General features: G+C 38.0%; 1 protein-coding gene and 1 long non-coding RNA gene across 3 annotated transcripts; both read left to right on the top strand.

The window, feature by feature from the left end:
- The first annotated feature begins 6,977 nt into the window (after window positions 1–6,977).
- LOC125085479 (uncharacterized) lies at window positions 6,978–11,846 on the top strand. Of its 2 annotated transcripts, none has more exons than XR_007122947.1 (2): window positions 6,978–7,010; window positions 11,693–11,846. It is a non-coding gene; the product is annotated as an uncharacterized LOC125085479 (long non-coding RNA). The 2 variants fall into 2 exon arrangements; XR_007122948.1 differs by lacking the exon at window positions 6,978–7,010 and adding an exon at window positions 11,430–11,603.
- A 114-nt stretch (window positions 11,847–11,960) lies between these two features.
- On the top strand, window positions 11,961–19,513 carry LOC125085559 (60S ribosomal protein L32-like). Its single transcript, XM_047704042.1, has 3 exons — window positions 11,961–11,968; window positions 13,642–13,717; window positions 19,037–19,513. Exons 1-3 carry the CDS (start codon window positions 11,961–11,963, stop codon window positions 19,511–19,513), a joined length of 561 nt encoding a protein of 186 aa, XP_047559998.1.
- Window positions 19,514–19,799: the final 286 nt, after the last annotated feature.

Here is a 19,799-nt window from a genome sequence, read left to right as displayed (position 1 = left end):
TGTAAACAGCAGCACTGGGAAAATAAAACCAAATCAAATCATGGGAAAGAGATAAAGAACAATCTGTACCTTTGTTCTGCCCACCTAAGAAGGTCCATAGCAAAGTGGCTGGGACATCCATCCATTCTAGGGCCAGTCCTGGCTCAGCCTCAAAGCCGAAAAAGTCACTTTGCTTCTGTGCCTTGGCTTCCCCATCTATAAAATAAGGGCGGTAATAGTAATAAGGGCTGTTTTAAGGATGAAGTTAATAGGTAGAAAGCACTTAAAAGAGCTCCTGGCACACAGTAAACAGTTAATATTAGCAATTATTTTTATACTGCTGTTTGTAAGGATCAAATGAGACATTTGTAATCTTTGAAAGCTATACAAATTGATGTTTTATGTGAATAATAAAGAAGGAAGTGATATTTTCTCTAAATCAGATTATTTGGCACTTGACGAGAATTTGCGGGGCTCTTCTAACATATTTAGTTGAGCTTAAACTCAGCTGTAAAAATAAACATGCCTTTTGAAATTCACGGAACAGCATTTTTTTAAAGTCTTATATCACTTAACACATTATATTAGTCACGATTTGTGTACACTCATTATTTTGGAATCTTGCAGTCTTTCTAAATGTTCTCTAAATTCACCGTATTTGATTTAAAAAACAAATCACATTAGATTGGTAACAAGAATCCAGGGTTCAAATTCCAATCAGCTATGAACAAACTGAATGTGTTTAGGCAAATTATTGAGTTTTTCAGTCTCATTCTCCTTACACATAAAATTACCAGGTAAGAGCAGATAATCTCTAAGGTCATATCCAATTATAAAATTCCATGAATTGTAGGTTAGGATAAACATCACTATCTTTGTTCTTTGTTGGGATAGATTTTAAAGGACTGGGCTTAAGTCATACATTTGGAATTTTAAACAAGCAAAAATACCATTCTCCTGGCTCTCAGACTGGAACTTTCAGTGCAGCGAATCTCAAACTTTTCAAATCAAAATGCCATAGAACTCCTCTAGTATGTAAAAATATTGAAAATAAAGACAACTGAAGAAAAACGAACTCTACCATTCTTAGCAAACTGATACCACCTGAAAATACTTTCAGTTTTAATCTCCCTCAGGCAAAATAATACCTCTACTAGCTTAACAGAAGCAAAAATCAAAAACATTTCCAAAAGTAGAGAAAGCCAAATCCTCCTTTTCAGATAGCCTGAGACACAAACTACTCATGCGGCTTCCCTGCTCTGGTCTCAGTACTGCCCAGTATTAAGAGAACAGCAGTGACCAGCAGTGCCTGATACCACCTGTGGCCTGCTAGTGTCCTAACATGGCCAAGGACAGCAGGAGGGACAGGTCATGGGCAGATAAAAGAAATAAACATAAAGCATTTTAAAGTCTACTATTTTCTTATTGATTATGTTAATATAAGACAAAATAGACTTCAAGACAATGAATATTACCAAAGATAAAGAGGGATACTCCATAATGCTAAAAAGGTCAATTCATTAAGAACATATGGTAGGGGCGCCTGGGTGGCTCAGTGGGTTGGGCCGCTGCCTTCGGCTCGGGTCATGGTCTCAGAGTCCTGGGATCGAGCCCCGCATCAGGCTCTCTGCTCGGCAGGGAGCCTGCTTCCTCCTCTCTCTCTCTGCCTGCCTCTCTGCCTGCTTGTGATCTCTGTCTGTCAGATAAATAAATAAAATCTTTAAAAAAAAAAAACATATGGTAATCTTTTTTTTAAGTAATTTTTTATTAACATATAATATATTATTTGTTTCAGGGGTACAGGTCTGTGATTAATCAGTCTTACACAGTTCACAGCCCTCACCATAGTAAACACTTATTTTTTTTTTTTTTAGTTTCAAGTTTTTTTTTCTTTTTATTTATTTATTTATTTTTTAATTTTCAGCGTAACAGTATTCACTGTTTTTGCACCACACCCAGTGCTCCATGCAATCCGTGCCCTCTCCAATACCCACCACCTGGTTCCCCCAACCTCCCACCCCCCGCCCCTTCAAAACCCTCAGATTGTTTTTCAGAGTCCATAGTCTCTCATGGTTCACCTCCCCTTCCAATTTCCCTCCACTCCCTTCTCCTCTCTAACTCCCCTTGTCCTCCATGCTATTTGTTATGCTCCACAAATAAGTGAAACCATATGATAATTGACTCTCTCTGCTTGACTTATTTCACTCAGCATAATCTCTTCCAGTCCCATCCATGTTGCTACAAAAGTTGGGTATTCATCCTTTCTGATGGAGGGCATAATACTCCATAGTGTATACGGACCACATCTTCCTTATCCATTCGTCCGTTGAAGGGCATCTTGGTTCTTTCCACAGTTTGGCCATGGCCAAATGACCATGGCCATTGCTGCTATAAACATTGGGGTACAGATGGCCCTTCTTTTCACTACATGTATCTTTGGGGTAAATACCCAGTAGTCCAATGTCAGGGTCATAGGGAAGCTCTATTTTTAATTTCTTGAGGAATCTCCACACTGTTCTCCAAAGTGGCTGCACCAACTTGCATTCCCACCAACAGTGTAAGAGGGTTCCCCTTTCTCCACATCCTCTCCAACACATGTTGTTTCCTGTCTTGCTAATTTTGGCCATTCTAACTGGGTAAACACTTATTTTTAAGTAGAACATATGGTAAACTTAAATGCATAAGCAACCTAATGACAGAGCTGCAAAATATATGAAGCAAAAATTGGCAGAACTGAAGGGAAAAAGAGACAAATCTATAGACAGAGATAGAATATACATTTTTTTCCTTCAGTCATTATATTACTGTACCAAATAGAGAAAAAATCAATAAGGATAGTGAATTTTTAACCAACACTAAAAACCAAACTGATGTACTTCATATTTATAAAGCACAACCAACAACCACATAAAATACTTTTTCTTCAAATGCACATGGAACAGGGGCGCCTGGGTGGCTCACTGGGTTGGGCTGCTGCCTTCGGCTCGGGTCATGATCTCAGGGTCCTGGGATCGAGCCCCGCATCGGGCTCTCTGCTCGGCGGGGAGCCTGCTTCCCTCTCTCTCTCTCTCTGCCTGCCTCTCTGTTTACTTGTGATATCTCTCTGTCAAATAAATAAAAAAATAAAATCTAAAAAGAAAAAATCCAAATGCACATGGAACAAATACCTACAAGGACCATGTGATAGGGCATAAATCAAATCTCAAAATTTTTCAAAGAACTTAATTATACAGGGGACTTCTCTGACTACAACAGAATTAAATAGAAATCAGTTATAAATAGATATATGAAAAAAAAAAACCCACCCCAGAATCTGGAAATTAACAAACCTATCTCTAAATAATCCATATGTCAAAGAAACAATTTAAAAGTAAGTTAGAAAATATCTCAAGCAAGATGTTAAAGAAGTCAAAATTTGTGAGATATAGCTAAAATTGTGCTTTCAGGATAGTTTCTAGCTTTGTATTAAAAAGAAGAAACATATTAAAATAACGACCTACACTTCTACATAAAGAAGCTGGAAAAAGATGAGCTAATTAAACTCAAATTAATTAAAAGAAAGAAAACATTTAAAACTGGAAAACAATGAAATGATAAAAAGGCAATAGATAAAATGAAAAAGCCAAAAGCTAAATCTTTGAAAAGATTTTCTAAGTGATTAACTTTGTCAAGACTGATCAAGAAAAAAAAAAGAGAAAGAAAGAAAAGTCGCAAATTACCAATATCAGGAATGGAATAAAGACATCACTATGGACATTACAGACCTTAAGAGAATAAGAGAGTATCATGAAAAACTTTATGTCAATAAATTTTCTAACTTAGATCAAATGGGAAAAGTCCCTTAAAAACAAATATTATGAAAACTCACACAAGAAGTAATAAAAAAAATTCTGAACATTCGTATAACTGTTAAAGATATTTACATTTATGGGAATATTTAAACTTTCCCACAAAGATACCTCAAAACTCAAGTAGTTTCATTAGTCAACTTCTATCAAACATTTAAGGCAGAACTAATACAAATTCTAAGCAAACTCAGAAATTAAAGGAGGAAACTTCCCAATGTGTCTTATGGGGCCAGGATAAACCTAATAGTAAAATCTGACAAGACCATTTCAAGAAAAGTAGATACCAATAAGTCTACTGAATATAAATGCAAAAATTCTTGACAAAATACTAGTAAATCAAATCTAGTAATATATAAAGAGTATCACATTATCATTACTAATAGGCTCTGTCCTGGGAATACAAGATAAGCCATTCAGTGTAATTTATTATAACAGTATCTCATTAAAAACATAGAATGATAAAATTCAAATCTGTAAATTGGGAAAACTGGGAATAGAAAGGGAATATCTTAAATCTGATTTAAAAAATCATAAAAAGAAATTATGGTTTTCTTTCCTCCGCTCTCATCAACATTTCTGACATCAAATGTATGGGGTTTTCCCCTACACCAAACCATCTGATAACAGCTAAGTGTCCTACAATTCAATTCTGATACTATCTATCTGGAGTTCGGTTCAAATAACACAAGTTAAGGACTCATAGACTTTACCCATTTCAGATGCCAGATGCAACTCTGGACCTCCCATCCCTATAACTGAGCAGCTATAAGCTAGAGGTTCCCATGATCCTCTCTTCAGGATCAATAATTTTCTGGAATGTCTCACAGAACTCAGAGAAATACTTACTTACATTTGTCAGTTTACATAATAAAGGATATGATAAAGGATACAAATGAACAGCCAGATGAAGAAGTACATAGGGTGAGGTCTAGAAGTGTCCTTAGTTTAAGGAACTTTTGTCCCTGTAGAGTTAAGATGTACCACCCTCTTACCACATGGCTGTGCTCACCAACCCAGATTCTCCAAGTGCTGTACTTTAGAGATTGTTGCGGAAGCTTCGTCATGTAGGTATAACGAAGTTTTAATTAAATCTCTAACACTTATCCTCTCTTTTGAGGATGGGAGAGGAGGGTTAAAAGTTCCAAGCTACTAACTATGGTTTGGTCTTTCTGGTGACCAGTCCCCCTCCTAAAGTTGTCTGGATAATTATCCAGATGACAATGAGTCCACCAACTATCACCTCATTAGAACAAGTCTCTCCTATCACTCCAGAAATTCCAAAGGATTTAGGAACTCAGTGTCAGGAACTGAGGTCAAAGATCAAATATTAGAACATGAGATGCTCTTAGCATCCCTGTCACTCAGGAGATTACAAGTGTTCTTAAACGTTCTGTGAGGGGATTTGGTGGCAGATTATATAATAATATACATCTTATTACTTACCAGGACATCTATAAAAAACACAGCCAACATTATACTTAGCAGTGAAAGACTAACATATTTCTCCTAAGATTAGAAACAATTTCTCCTAGAATGGCTCTTCTATTTAAGTTTGAACTGGGAATCTTAGCCAGTGCAATGAGGTAAAAGATTTTTAAAAAGAACCAAATATTAGAAAAGGAAATTTGTAATTGTCTTTATTTGTTGATGACTTGATTTTGTACATAGAAAATCCTAAGAAATCCATAAAGAAACAAACGTAGTGATTTCAGGTTTCAGGTTACGAAGTCCATATAACAAAATTAAACTACTTATACCAACTGATTTCAAGGTTTACTATAAACCACAGTAACCAAGATGGTTTAATATTAGTGTGTAGATATTCACTAGATTGGTGGAATTTAATTGGGTCTAATAATAGATCCATTTTAGATGGAAAATTGACTGTTGACAAAGGTATTAATGCAATTGAGCGGGAGGGAGGGATGCCTTTTCAACATATGGTGCTGAAAAAGATGTATATCCATATGGGAAAGGACAGTCTGAACTTCTATCTTACACCATATAAAAAGTTAGCAATTGAGCATAAAACTTAAAACTGTAAAGCCCCTAGAAGAAAAATTCAGATATCATCTTTATGACCTTGGAATAGGTAAAGATTTTGCAGACAAGACCAAAAAAAAGTGTTAATCATAAATGAAACATAATCAAGTGGACTTCATCAAAATTAGAAACTTTTGCTCATCAGCAACACATTAAGAAAATGAATAAACAATCCAGAAACTGAGAAATATTAGTTACACATATTTGATAAAGGACTGGTATACAGAATATATAAACTACTACTATAAATTAATAATAAATGCAATACAACTTTTTAAATAGGCATAACTTAAAAATATAATTAAAAAAAGAAACACAAAGGTACCTGGGTGGCTCTGTGGGTTAAGCCTCTGCCTTGGGCTCAGGTCATGATCTCAGGGTCCTGGGATGGAGCCCTGCATCAGGCTCCCTGTTCTGCAGGGAGCCTGCTTCTCCCTATGCCTGCCACTCCCCCTTCTTGTGCATGCTCTCTCTCTTTCTCTCTATTTCTAATAAATAAAGAAAATGCCTCTTAAAAAAAAAAAGAAAGAAGAAACACAAGGCCCATAAATGACTAAGAAGCAAGTGAAAAGTGCTCAACATCATTAGTCATCAGGGAAATTCAAATTGGAACCACAAATATTACTATGTACCACTCAAATAACTAGAGCTTAAAAACTTAAAATGTGAATATTGGCACAGATATGAAATATTTGGAAATCTCATATTACAGATTGGAGAGAAAAATGCTGCAACCACTTCAGAAAATTTTCATTCTATGTAAGTGATACATATACCTGCTTTATGACCCAAGAATTCTACTCCTAGGCAAAAAAAAGACCTTTTTAATAAGAACATTCGTAGCAGCTTTATTCATAGTAACCCAAAACTGGAAACTAAAATATCCATCAATAAAATAATGGTCAGGTTGTGATATAATCATAAAATGGAAAGCTGCACAGTGATAAAAAAAAATGAACTACTGATATCCATATCAACATGAATCTCAAATTTCAAAAACATTTTGTTGAACAAAAGAATCCAAAAGCAAGAGTGTATTCTATTTTTAGAAGGTTCAAGAATAGACTAAACTATGATAATAGAGAACAGAACAATTGTTGGGAGAGAGGAGGAGACGGAGGGGACTGACTGCAAAGGCAGGTAAGGCAATTTCACAAGTCATAGAAATGTTCTACATCTTTATTGGGATGTTGGTCACTTTGGTAGATACATTGTCAAAACTATCAAAATGTAAAGTTAAGATCTGTACACTTTATACATTAACAAATAAAAATCTAGCACCTGCAAATTCCTTAATCTATGTTAAATATAAAGTAGGTATGCCCTGCTTTTAAGAAAAAAAATGTACAAAATAGCTAAATTATGTTATGATTAGTCAGAATGCAAGATGATTTTTGCTCTGGATATTTGTTTGGGAATTCCTCTAAATAATAATATCATTTACTACACTGAAAAACGATAAACTTTACAAATACATAGTTTAAATAGCTTTCTAGGAACATATATGCTGCATAGAATCAGCTTAAAAATTAGAAAATATCTTAATCATCTTGGTTCCAAAGAATCTCTCAGGCATTTGACTTAATAGTCCCTGAAGTACAGGTAATTTGAGTTCATTTTCCAAAGAAATAGTCCTCATACTAGGCATGTCACAACTGGTGAACTACCCACGTGAGTGTTCCTAGCACACAGGGAAAACACACGTTTTTGAGGATTAAAAAAGCTGTAAGAAGCTTTTGCACTTACAAGTCAATCCAGCTACATATGACATTTTCCTGCATGCGCAAGCATCTTCAGTTTTATCTTGACATATCTATTGCTATCTTTTGAAAAGCTGATTTTGCACATGAAAAATTGCCATTTCACATACAGCAAAACACTCAAAATCTCCCTCACACATACAAAAAAAGTCATATGGCCTCTGGAAAATTGCTTATATTTTTATCATTACTGAGAACTGGTTAAAATTAAGTTTTATAAATTTATATGAGCCCAACGTACTATCTTATTAACTAGGTATGATCTACATATGAGCTATAGTATAACCAAGATGTTTCCAATTACTTGCTTCCTCAATGACCTCACTATGTAAAGTCTAATCATAATAATTTACAAAAAAATAGAAAACAGAGGGCCAGAAAGATGTAGTTAGGACTGTGCTGCTTGGGATATTGCCTTTTCTCCTCAGTAACAGACAGACACCAATCCAATCTTACCAGTGGCTTCCCTTTCCAGAAATCAGTGAGCTAAGCAGCACTTCCTGGATTCAGTACAACTTACCACTGCCATGGCCAATGTCAGAGTTTGTGGCCAGGGCTGGACAAAAAGGAAAAATAAGTGAACAGATCCGGGAATGTGCCAGTTACACTGGATTGGGTTTGGTCAAGCAGAAAGATTTGCAGTGCCACTCTGGATCATTCTCTCCAGACTTAGCTGATACTGAGCGGGTGACAGAGGAAATGATTTAGCCTCCTTGAACTAGGACACTACGTTGAAAAATTACTATTGGTTAACGGGTAGATTTGGTATATACCGAATCCATCCGGGGCCATATGCAACTTAGTTACTAAAGAACCTGGAGTTGCTTTGTGAAAAATGTCACTATTAAAAGCACTAACACTGATTTTGCTTAAATTCTAAAAAATTTATGGTGTTACTAAGTGTTATGGAACACTTAGTCCTAGTATATAATGGCCTCTTAATATATATTTGTTGAATGAATGAATGAGTGAACGAGTGAGTAAATGGTATAGAGCTCTAGTATATTGCTGAGCAACTCCAATATTTATGCATAAAGTTAAGCATTACTCACTGGTTTCATTTGAATAGGTATATTCACATAAAATAATAAGAACAGCTTGTTTTCAAGCATCCACTCCAGAGCTGGTGGTGCAGGGATGCTATTTTGGAAATATTATCCTGGTATACCAACCTGGTATCAAGAGCCTTTAACACTTTCTCTTTGTTTAAAGACCAAAGGAGTTATATTGTTCAGCTTTAATGGGCAAATTATATTTGTCGGTTCCATTTTTAATTTTGATCCCAGGTTTCGTTAAGAAGGAATGGAAATTTGCAGACTCCAAAGGCTTTCCTTGAAGTACCAAGAACTAGAGAGCCTGAAAGACAACGCCAGGAAGTGAAGCCCGAGAGAACTCAGGATATGATAGAACTCTCAACTCAAAGAAAGGAGAAAAAAACCTCTAAGTCACTGGGGAATCTGGGAATGAGAGGAGATAGTGAGAGGAAAAAATGAAGGAGTTCAGACTCAGGCTTGCTGGTTGTCCTCTAAGGGTCAAAACCCCGGGTGGGAATGCAAATGGGAATAGAAACACTCAAATAGGACGAGAGGAATCCAAGTAGGGAGGGACTCATTCCTTCTTTCTCCAAAAGCGACAGTGGTTGAGGCCCAGTGTCCAGCGTTGCTGTGGACAATACAATGCCCCAGGGGAGTGCCGCAGGTCGGGGAAGCCATCTGCAGGTGGACTGTGTTCCGGCTTCTGACAAGGAACTCTGGGGCTTGCCTTCCAGCCCTCCTGGAGGTTCTGTGAGCTACTTGATAAATCTATTTCAGGATGTCTCTACTAAAAATAACCCTTTAGTTTCTTAAAACTAGGAATCTGCTTATTTTCTATTGCTGCTGTAATAAGTTACCACAAACTTCGTAGCTTAAAACAACACAAAATTCTGGGGCGCCTGGGTGGCTCAGTCGGTTGAGCAGTCGACTCTTGATTTCGGCTCTGGTCATATCAGGTCCTGGGATCACCCCTGTGGGGTTCCCCACTCAGCAGGGAGCCTGCTTTGAGGCGTCTTTCTCTCTCCCTCTGCCCCTCCCTCCTCCTGCTCGTGCTCCTGCACTCCCTGACTCTCTCTATAAAATAATAAATAAGACAAACTTTCTTTTTTAAGATTTTATTTATTTATCTGACAGAGAGAGAGAGAGAGCACAAGCAGGCAGAGTGGCAGGGAGAAGCAGGCTCTCCACCGAGCAGAGAGCCCGATGCAGGGCTTGATGCCAGGACGCTGGGATCATGACCTGAGCCGAAGGCAGATGCTTAACCCACTGAGCCACCCAGGCATCCCAATAAAACAAACTTTTAAAAACAAAAGACAACACAAAATTCTATTATACTTATGGAAGTCAAACACCCTAAACTCAGGGTATCAGCAGGGTTGCATTCCTTTCTGGAGTCTCTAAACAATAATCCATTTCCTTGCCTTTCTCAACTTTTACAGGCTTCTTTCTTCCATCTTGAAAGCCAGTAACATTGCAGCTTTCTGACTATTCTTCCCTGTCCCAACTTCCTTTGATACTCCCTCTCTTCTGCCTTCCTCTCTCACTTCTAAGAATCCCTGTGATTCTACTGGGTCCACTAGGAGAATCCAGACTCTCCCTATTTTAAGGTCAGCTGATTAGCGACATTCATTCCATCTGCATTAATTTTTCTTTGCCATGTAATTTAGCACATTCACAAGTTCCACGGATTAAAATGTGGACATCTTTTTTTTTTTTTAAAGATTTTATTTATTTATTTGACAAACAGAGATCACAAGTAGGCAGAGAGGCAGGCAGAGAGAGAGGGGGAAGCAGGCTCCCCACTGAGCAGAGAGCCCCATGCGGGGCTTGATCCCAGGACCCTGGGATCATGACCTGAGCCGAAGGCAGAGGCTTTAACCCACTGAGCCACCCAGGTGCCCCAAAATGTGGACATCTTTAGAGGCATTGTTCTGCCCGTCACAGAACGTAACCCGACAGATATCTCTGTCAGGTATACCTACAGGCAACAGAGGCTTAAGGCAACTAGAGCAGTCTGGAAACTATCACCGGACCTGACTGAGGCTGAATACAATGAAAATCCACTTGGTATTAATGGTGTGGCAGATAAAAGGTTGATTTGAGCCCCTATAATAGGAAGCCACTCTCCTCATCCCATTCTCTGATCATTTCATAGACCTGGAAGGAAAAGAAAGGTACCTTTGAGGAAAAAATACTTGCAGCCATGGAAAAGCAAGTATTGTCCATCTTCCTTCTAGCATTTCCAATGGAAGATATGGGAAGTATGCCATATGACAAGACAACTTGTCAAAAAGGGAAATATCCAGTACTTTGAATCTTTATTGATGTGCTATATGCTATTTCCTAGAGACCTATCCTTCGATACAGCATTCATACTTAGGGATTATACTATCAGAGAAGCCCATCTACTCATAGGTCCAGTGCAACCATAAAGCCATCGTGTGATTATATTCCAAGTTGAGTGTATAGTTGGAAGAGGTAGACCCAGAATCTGCACATTAGTTCCCTGAACTGTGGAATGATAGAAATGGACAATTAAAAACTCTTTGAACTCCCAACCACTAATACAAACACGAGTTCCACCATCAAAGATGAAAGATGCATGGATCATAATTCTTTTTTTTTTTTTTTTTTGACAGAGAGAGACACAGCGAGGGAGGGAACACAAGCAGGAGGAGTGCAAGAGGAAGAAACAGGCTCTCCGCTGACTTGGGAGCCCAACATGGGGCTCCATCCCAGGACCCTGGGATCACGACCTGAGCCAAAGGCAGACTCTTAATGACTGAGCCACCCAGGCGCCCATGGGTCGTTATTTTTATCGTGTTTCCACTTACCTTAGCTTTTGATCATTGTAGCAGGAAGATGGGTCTTACAGAATAGCAGTGGATTATTATAAATTTAATCAAGTAGCATCTCTAATTGTATCTGCTCTTCTAGAGGTAGTCACTTTGCTTAAGTAAATCAATATGGTCCTTAGGATCTGATATATAGCTTCTAATCAAGAAAATTCTTTATTTCTTTTCTCCAGTATGCAGACATCAAAATCCCTATCTTCATGTTCCTTCTGTTCAATTTCCTGGATCTGTACAAAAACCTACTCAATGGATCCCTTAAAAACGCCATCTCATATCTCGCTGATCCTCCATATGACAAAAAGAAGCATGTTACACTAGATACCTTGGTAAGACAATGTATATAAAAAGAATGAAGAAAATCCAAGATGATATCAGGATCTGAAACTTCAATAAAGTTTCTGGGAGTCCACTGATTTGGGACAGGTTGAGATAGCACCCCCAATGTGCAGGTAAAGTTACTAACCTTCTACCCCTTCTCACAGGGAAAAAAGAAAAGCAAAAGATTTCATGGCCTTCTTCTGGAATTGGAGATACATTTCCATTAATGTGTTTCTCTGACACATTGACTGAACCTAAAAGCTGCTCACTTTGAGTGGGACACAAATCAGTAGATAGCTTTCTATTTGGTATGAACCATAGTTTAAGCAGCTCTGCTACTTGGCCTTTATGACTCATCAGATCCAAAGTGTTTAAAATATCAAATGAGAAAATAAGGATGCTGAATAGAGCCAATGGCAAATCCCAATACAAGAGTCATTATTGGCTCACGGGCCAATAAGCTTTTTTGAATACGTATTTTTCTTTATTCTTCACAAAATTGGGATATTTCATTTTTTAAAAATCTTTGTTAATTTCATAGGTTTGAAGGTCATCTAATTTTAGTAGTTATTTTTATTTATTTGATTACTATTTAGGTGGGTCATTTTTATGTTTTTGTTTTCATTTGTAATCCTGAGTGTCTGTTATGCAAAAGTTTTGTGATTTTTTTTTAAAACAAAATAGACTGCAGGAATTCTTAATCACTATAACATTCATCCTATATTCAGTGCAATGTCCAAAGTTTAGAGGGATATTTGTTTTTAATCATTGTTTCTCTATCATCATGTTTAAGTCAGCTCAAAACCAGCAAGCTCATTTAGTACTCCAAACAATGGACAATATGTTCAAAGGATTCAGAAGTCTGGCAGAATCAAATAGCAAAAAGTCAAAGAAAAGAATTCTAATTAAAAGCACTTTTCACAGGTCAAAAGTGTAAGCTCATTAATGTTTTACCATGCAGATGGCATTAATAAGTAACCAAAGATGCATGATCATTACTATTGTCCCCACCATTATTCCTTTGATATAAATGGCTCAGTAGATGTGAGGCACTTACCCAGATGAAGAGATTCAATAATTAACATGGTACCTAGTCTCCCTCCCTACAAAAAACTCAGAGGGGTCAATAAAGGAAGACACAAATTATTCAAGAGAGAAAGAAATATTCTCACCTTCTAACAGAGATAATTTATCCCAACAATATTTATAATTGCAATAACATTGGAAATTTCCAATATTATAGTAAATGATTGTCCAAAGGAGTTAGGATGGCAGAGTAGTAGGGGGACCCTGGGCTTGTCTCATCCCTTAAACACAGCTAGATTATAGTAGATGGTTAAGTAAATTATGAGACCATGCCTAACTAAAGAAATATGCTGTCATTAAAAACAAGATGTTTCTTAAAAAAATTGTTAGTAACATGGGAGAATGCCTATGATATAATGTTAAATTTTTTTAAAGACAGGCAACTGGGGCGCCTGGGTGGCCCAGTGGGTTAAGCCTCTGCCTTCAGCTCAGGTCATGATCTCAGGGTCCTGGGATCGAGTCCTGCATCAGGCTCTCTGCTCAGCGGGGTGCCTGCTTCTCTGCCTACTTGTGATCTCTGTCTGTCAAATAAATTTAAAAAAAAATTACAATTAAGTAAAATAGGTTTATTATAAATATATGCAATAAAGGACTAGTAGGAGATACATTAAAATATCCATCTCTGTGTAGTGAGATAACAAATGGTTGATTTTTCTTCTTCTTTTGATTTTTACAATGACAATATATTACTTTGCTAACCTGATAAAAACAACACCAGAGGCCAGTTTGTAAAGGGAGAGACACATACCAAGCTGATAACAGTAGTCATCTCTAGGAAGAGCAATGAGACTGAGGTAAATTCTCTCTCTGTCTCTCTCTTTCCTCAATAAATGAAGAAACTGAAATTTAGAGAAATAACTTGATTTGGGGAAATTTACATCGAAGTAAGATAAAACCCGAGACATTTGATGTCTCAACACTGGAAACACCAAACTCACACTAATATATTAGATATAGCACGTCTTGTTAAAAGGTCCATAGTGGACATGCAGCTCTCTGCTACTACACTACTGGGCAGACAGTAACTCACTTAAGGAATGGCCAGGCTCATCCCCAGAACAAACCAGAGACTATGACCTCTCTTCACATTAACCCTCATCTACCTATTGACACGTGCTTTTATTATTATAGGTGAACAGACTGAGTTATAAGCAAAGACCATCCACTCCAATTTGTGTGCTAGCTCTACTCCTTTTTGACATTGTGCCACAAATCTCATTTCTCACTGCTATATTCTCAATTCTTTTCCTTTTCTACTTGATGATTGTCCATCTTTGGGGAAAAATGCTCCTGATTTCACTTTCCTTTCCACCTATCACTTCATTTCTTTTCCCCCATTAGAGAAAATCTTAAGAGTTATCTAGGTTTGCTGTTGCCTATTTCTCTCCTCCCATCTTCTCTTAAACCCTTCTATTTTAAACTTTGTACCCTCCACTCCCCCAAAGACCTCCATGTCGCTAAACCCAATGATCAATTCCAAGTTCTCATCTGACTTGATCTATCAGAAGTATATCAGAGTGGTGCCTGGGTGGCTCAATCAGTTAAGTGTCTGCCTTCAGCTCAGGTCATGATCCTGGCATCCTGGGATCAAGCCCCACATCCGGCTCCCTGCTCAGTAGGGAGCCTGCTTCTCCCTCAAACTCTGCTGCTCCCCCTGATTGTGCTCTCTCTCTGTCAAATAAAATCTTTTTAAAAAAGTATATGATGGTTTCACTTATTTGTTGAGCATAACAAATAGCATGGAGGACAAGGGGAGATGGAGAGGAGAAGGGAGTTGAGGGAAATTGGAAGGGGAGGTGAACCATGAGAGACTATGGACTCTGAAAAACGATCTGAGAATTTTGAAGGGGTGGGGGGTGGGAGGTTGGGGGCACCAGGTGGTGGGTATTGTAGAGGGCACGGATTGCATGGAGCACTGGGTGTGGCGCAAAAATAATGAATACTGTTATGCTGAAAAAAATAAAAAAAAAATTAAAAAAAAAAAGTATATGAGATTGTTGGTCATCCTCTTCCCATTAATAAATATTAATTTGTTCTCTCCCAAGGCACTTTGGTTTTCCTTTTACCACTCCAGCTGCTCCTTCTCAATATCCTTTGCTGCTTCCTTCCTTCTCTTTTACCTTCTCTTTTAGCCATAATGTGCAGGGCTCAGCCCTTGGATCTCTCCTCTTCCCTATCTACCACCACTCTCCTAGTGATGTTATCTGGTCTCATATCCTTCATCTGATGACTTCCAAGTGTATATCTCCAGTTCAAACTCTCTCCTCAACTACAGACTTCAGGATCTTGCTCAATACCTCTATGTAGATGTTTAATATACATCTCAAACATAACATTTCTTTTTTTTTTTAAGATTTTATCTATTTAGGGGCACCTGGGTGGCTCAGTGGGTTAAGCCTCAGCCTTCGGCTCAGGTCGTGATCTCAGGGTCCTGGGATCAAGCCCCTCATCAGGCTCTCTGCTCAGCGGGGAGCCTGCTTCTCCCTCTCTCTCTGCCTGCTTCTTTGCCTACTTGTGCTCTCTCCCTCTGTGTTCAAATAAATACATAAAATCTTTAAAAAAATGTTTTTATGTATTTATTTGAACACAGAGAGAGACACAGCGAGAGAGGGAACACAAGCAGGGGGAGTGGGAGAGGGAGAAGCAGGCTTCCTGTTGAGCAGGGAGCCCAGGGAGCCTGAAGTAGGACTTGATCTGAGGACCCTGCGATCATGACCTGAGCCGAAGGCAGACATGTAATGACTGAGCCACCCAGACACCCCCTCAAACATAACATTTCCAAGGTGGGACTCCTGATCTTCTGTTCCACTCAGTCTTCCCAACCTGAGGAACACCAGGTTTATTCTTCAGTTACTTAGCCCCCAAATAACTTAAAATTCATCCTTAACATCTCATTCTCTCACCAAAAAAATCTTATAGGCCCTACCTTCAAATTATATCCAGAATCTAACCTTTTCTCATTATTTTATTACTACTACTCTGGTCCAAACTAAAATCACCTTTGGTTTGGACAAAGCAGTTTTCTGACTGGCCTCCCTGCTTTCTCCCATGTACTCAGAACTCAAGTGCATTCTGGAGGGATCACTCTGGTTGCTGTGTTTAAAAAAGCTATAGAGGAACAAAGATATTATCTTAAATTTTATAGTTGAGAAAACCAAGGCCTAGACAGGTTGAATTGTTTGTTCAGGATCACATACTAATAAAACGTTAGAGACTGTTCCTTTTTTTTTTTTTTTTTTTAAAGATTTTTTATTTATTTCTTTGACAGAGACAGATCAGAAGTAGGCAGAGAGGCAGGCAGAGAGAGGAGGAAGCAGGCTCCCTGCTGAGCAGAGATCCTGATGTGGGACTCGATCCCAGGACCCTGAGATCATGACCTGAGCTAAAGGCAGAGGCTTTAACCCACTGAGCCACCCAGGCGCCCCGAGACTGTTCCTTTTTTAACCCTTCACCATTGTGCTATACTTTCTTGATATGTAGGAGGCTCCAACTTAACTGCTTTACCTGGGGCAGTCCTGGCTTACACATGTTGTCCTGGCATGATTTAACCATGCCCTCCTTCAGCCCATAAATAAATCCTGTTCTGGGTGATAAACTACATGATATAGAGAAATAGACATATAAATAAGTATATAGACTATGTCTCTTTATCTACCTATCTTTATATCTATGTAGATAAAGAATATAGATGACATATAGCATGTGTATTTTATCCTGTCAGTAAGCAGAAGTGGGACTAGGTGGATACAAATATAGATTATCCTACTTACTTTCATCACCATCAAGTGTTTAGTGTGATGAGTATCAGATTAATAATAACTCTCAGCTCCCTTCAACTGCCAGAAAATTATTTGACTCTAGGAGATCAATTAGAAATGTCCCAATGAAAAGAATCAGTGATTCTTGGTCAATGTTTCACTTTAGAATTCCCACATCCTCTTCTCTCACTTACCAGTGCTCATATGTGTGAGTTTTTAACTCTGCCATTACCTTAGTCTTAGTCCCTGGTTCCTCTCTGCTATCATCTGATGGATTTTTAAATCAGATTTGCTGCCAACATCTTGACATGCCTGCAATCAAATATTACCTGACCCTCTAACCACATCTCCCTTCAGATGTCCTCAGTCCTATGAATGAAGTCATCTATTACCCAGACTCAGACCGCAAAGTCCTCTCCCACCTCCTCATTTGCTCTGCCCAACCCCATTCACCTCATCCAGCCACCCGGGTTTATCAGTCATCAGCAGACGTTATATCTATAGCACTAAGGAACTATAAGAGCCTCTGTCTGCCCCTGCTCCCTGAAAAAGCTTTATTTGGAAAATCTTCCTCAAGTACTACTGTAATTACAGCTTTCTTTTTCAAAGCATGCGTTCTCCAGAGTCCAGCCCAACTTATAACTCCTTCAAAGAAATCTTCCACCCACAGAAAGGCATTTCTCCCTCCTTTGGATCTCTATCAAACCTCTTATCTGTACCAATTGCTCAACACTCTTACCACCTGGTACTGTTATCTTTTCTCTTTAATTATAGTATGGCATTCCTGAGGCCCAGGGTCCTATCTCAGATTTTTTTTTTTAAATCTCCCTCAAGTCCAATACATTGTGTGGTACTGAATGTTCTCCCTGTTTGGTGGCAGGAAAGTTGAAGGACAGCCAAAGTAGACGAACTCTACACGAGACAACTTCAATTCAAAAACTAGGATTGGAGTAGACCTCTTGTAACGTCTTTCCAATGTTCCTTAGAAAAGTTCTAGAAATAGTCTCAAGATCAGTCCTATACTCTCAATCATTTCATCAAACTCCTCTGAGAAAAAGAAGGTTCTCTTTAATTAATATATCTGAACAAACAGTTTTGAAGATGAAAATATATGCTTCACTTGCCCTAGGCAACCCTGCTGGACTTTCTGATCGTCTTATGTATATTTTCCATTTATATATATCTTCATTCTGGAAATGTTGTCTGGATTTTGATTTCTCAAAAAACAAATGGGGATAAGTTGATTGAAAGAAAATAAATTTTATTTGTGACATTTAACACACCTTCAGAGTACTGTGTCATTTAACTCCTCTATTTCTCTGAAACAGTCATTTAGAAAGGATTTTGGTAAAGCAGAAAGGGAACTAAATTGGGAAGGATCTGGCCACTTGGTATAATGCATCCCACTTTTCTCTAACACTTACCACCATCTACTTTATTCTTCAAGTATGTGTGTTTTGCTTCTTCTGTGTCCCCTTTCGACTAAAATGTGTTCTTCATGAGAGCAGAAACATTGTCTGTCTGCTTCTTCAATAGTCCTTGGGTGGTAAAACTTAAGTAAATCATTTAGCTTCCTTGAGTATTAGTTTCCTCATAGGTAAATTTTAAAGACTAAATTAGATAACCTCTAGTTTCTTTTTAATTCAATAATTTTATTATTATACAATATAATGAGAAGCATAAGATACAAGGCTAATTGAGGTTTATGGTGGCCAAAAACTCTTCAGTTGATTACAGCAGCTCTTCTAGCCAATTGGATATGTGCCATGAAATGTTTACTTTTCCTGCTTAAAGCACAAAGAAACATAGCAACTAGTCCTGTCATATAGATTGGTTATTTCTGTTATTGCTTCCAGATTTCTCAAGGCTAAACCAGATTCTCTTAATGCCTGAGACACTTTAAAAGTTGACTATCTCTTTAAGCCCACTGAGCTCCAACTTAATAGATCAAGTTAACTTCATTAAATGACCTCCAGTGATTTATAGTTTTGAACTACCTTCTTTTTTTTTTTTTTTAAATCTTTCCCATTATCGGTCATTTTCATCATTCTGCCCATTTGCAAAAGTAAAATGTTAGTGTCTATGTGACTAGGAAAATCAGATAATTAGAAATTCAAGTTTAGAGATAAATTAGTGAATGATTATTTACATTGCAAAATACTTCTTAATGCTCATCCTCATTACTTATATAGTTGTCAACTCATGAGCTATCTTAAAAACTTTATGGAAGGATTCCATTCATAAAAAAGAAAGTTTAAACACAGCAATCAAAAGAAACAAGGAGACCATTTAAACCATACTTCTGCTTCAAGTAAGAAGTTGCAAATGTTTACTCTTCCCCCATGCTGCCTGCAGTGTGGTAGCCCTCTCCTACTCAGCATCACGGCCACCCTCAGACCTCTGGTGAAGTTCAAGATTGTTAAAAAGAGGACCAAGAAGTTTATCCAACACCAGCCCGACCAATATATCAAAATTAAGTGCAACTGGTGGAAATCCAGAGGCATTGACAAGAGGGTACACAGAAAATTCAAGGGCCAGATCTTGAGGCCCAACACTGGTTATGGGAGCAACAAGAAAGCAAAGTACATGGTGCCCAGTGGCTTCCGGAAGTTCCTCGTCCACAATGTCAAGAAGCTTGAAGTGCTGCTGATACGCAACAAATCTTACTGTGCAGAGATTGCTCACAATGGCTCCTCTAAGAACCACAAAGCTATTATGGAAAGAGCCACCCGGCTGGCCATCAGAGCCACCTGTCCCGATGCCAGGCTGTGCAGGAAAGAAAATGAAGAGATAGCTTATGTGCACATCATATTTGTGTTAATAAGACCATAGAACTATAAAAAACCAGAAGTTGCAATGCTGTCCGACATTTATAAAGTGAAAGATATACCATTAGGAAATCAAAAGTATGATTTGTGGGCTCACAGAGAGAGAATAAATGATTAATGGGGGACATGTGGATTCACAAAGAATACCAACTTAAACTGACTTCATTTTTTGATAGTACCAACAAGACTGATAGATCAGAAGAATATTATAGATGCGCAAGGATCTGAATTTTAGTACTTCTAGATAACTTTATTGAAAGCATGGTGAAATGTGAGCTGAAAATCATACA

Source organism: Lutra lutra, chromosome 15, assembly GCF_902655055.1.
Source record: "Lutra lutra chromosome 15, mLutLut1.2, whole genome shotgun sequence".
NCBI lineage: Eukaryota > Metazoa > Chordata > Mammalia > Carnivora > Mustelidae > Lutra > Lutra lutra.
Note: the sequence above shows the minus strand (reverse complement) of the source record. Positions and strands in the feature narration are given on the sequence as shown.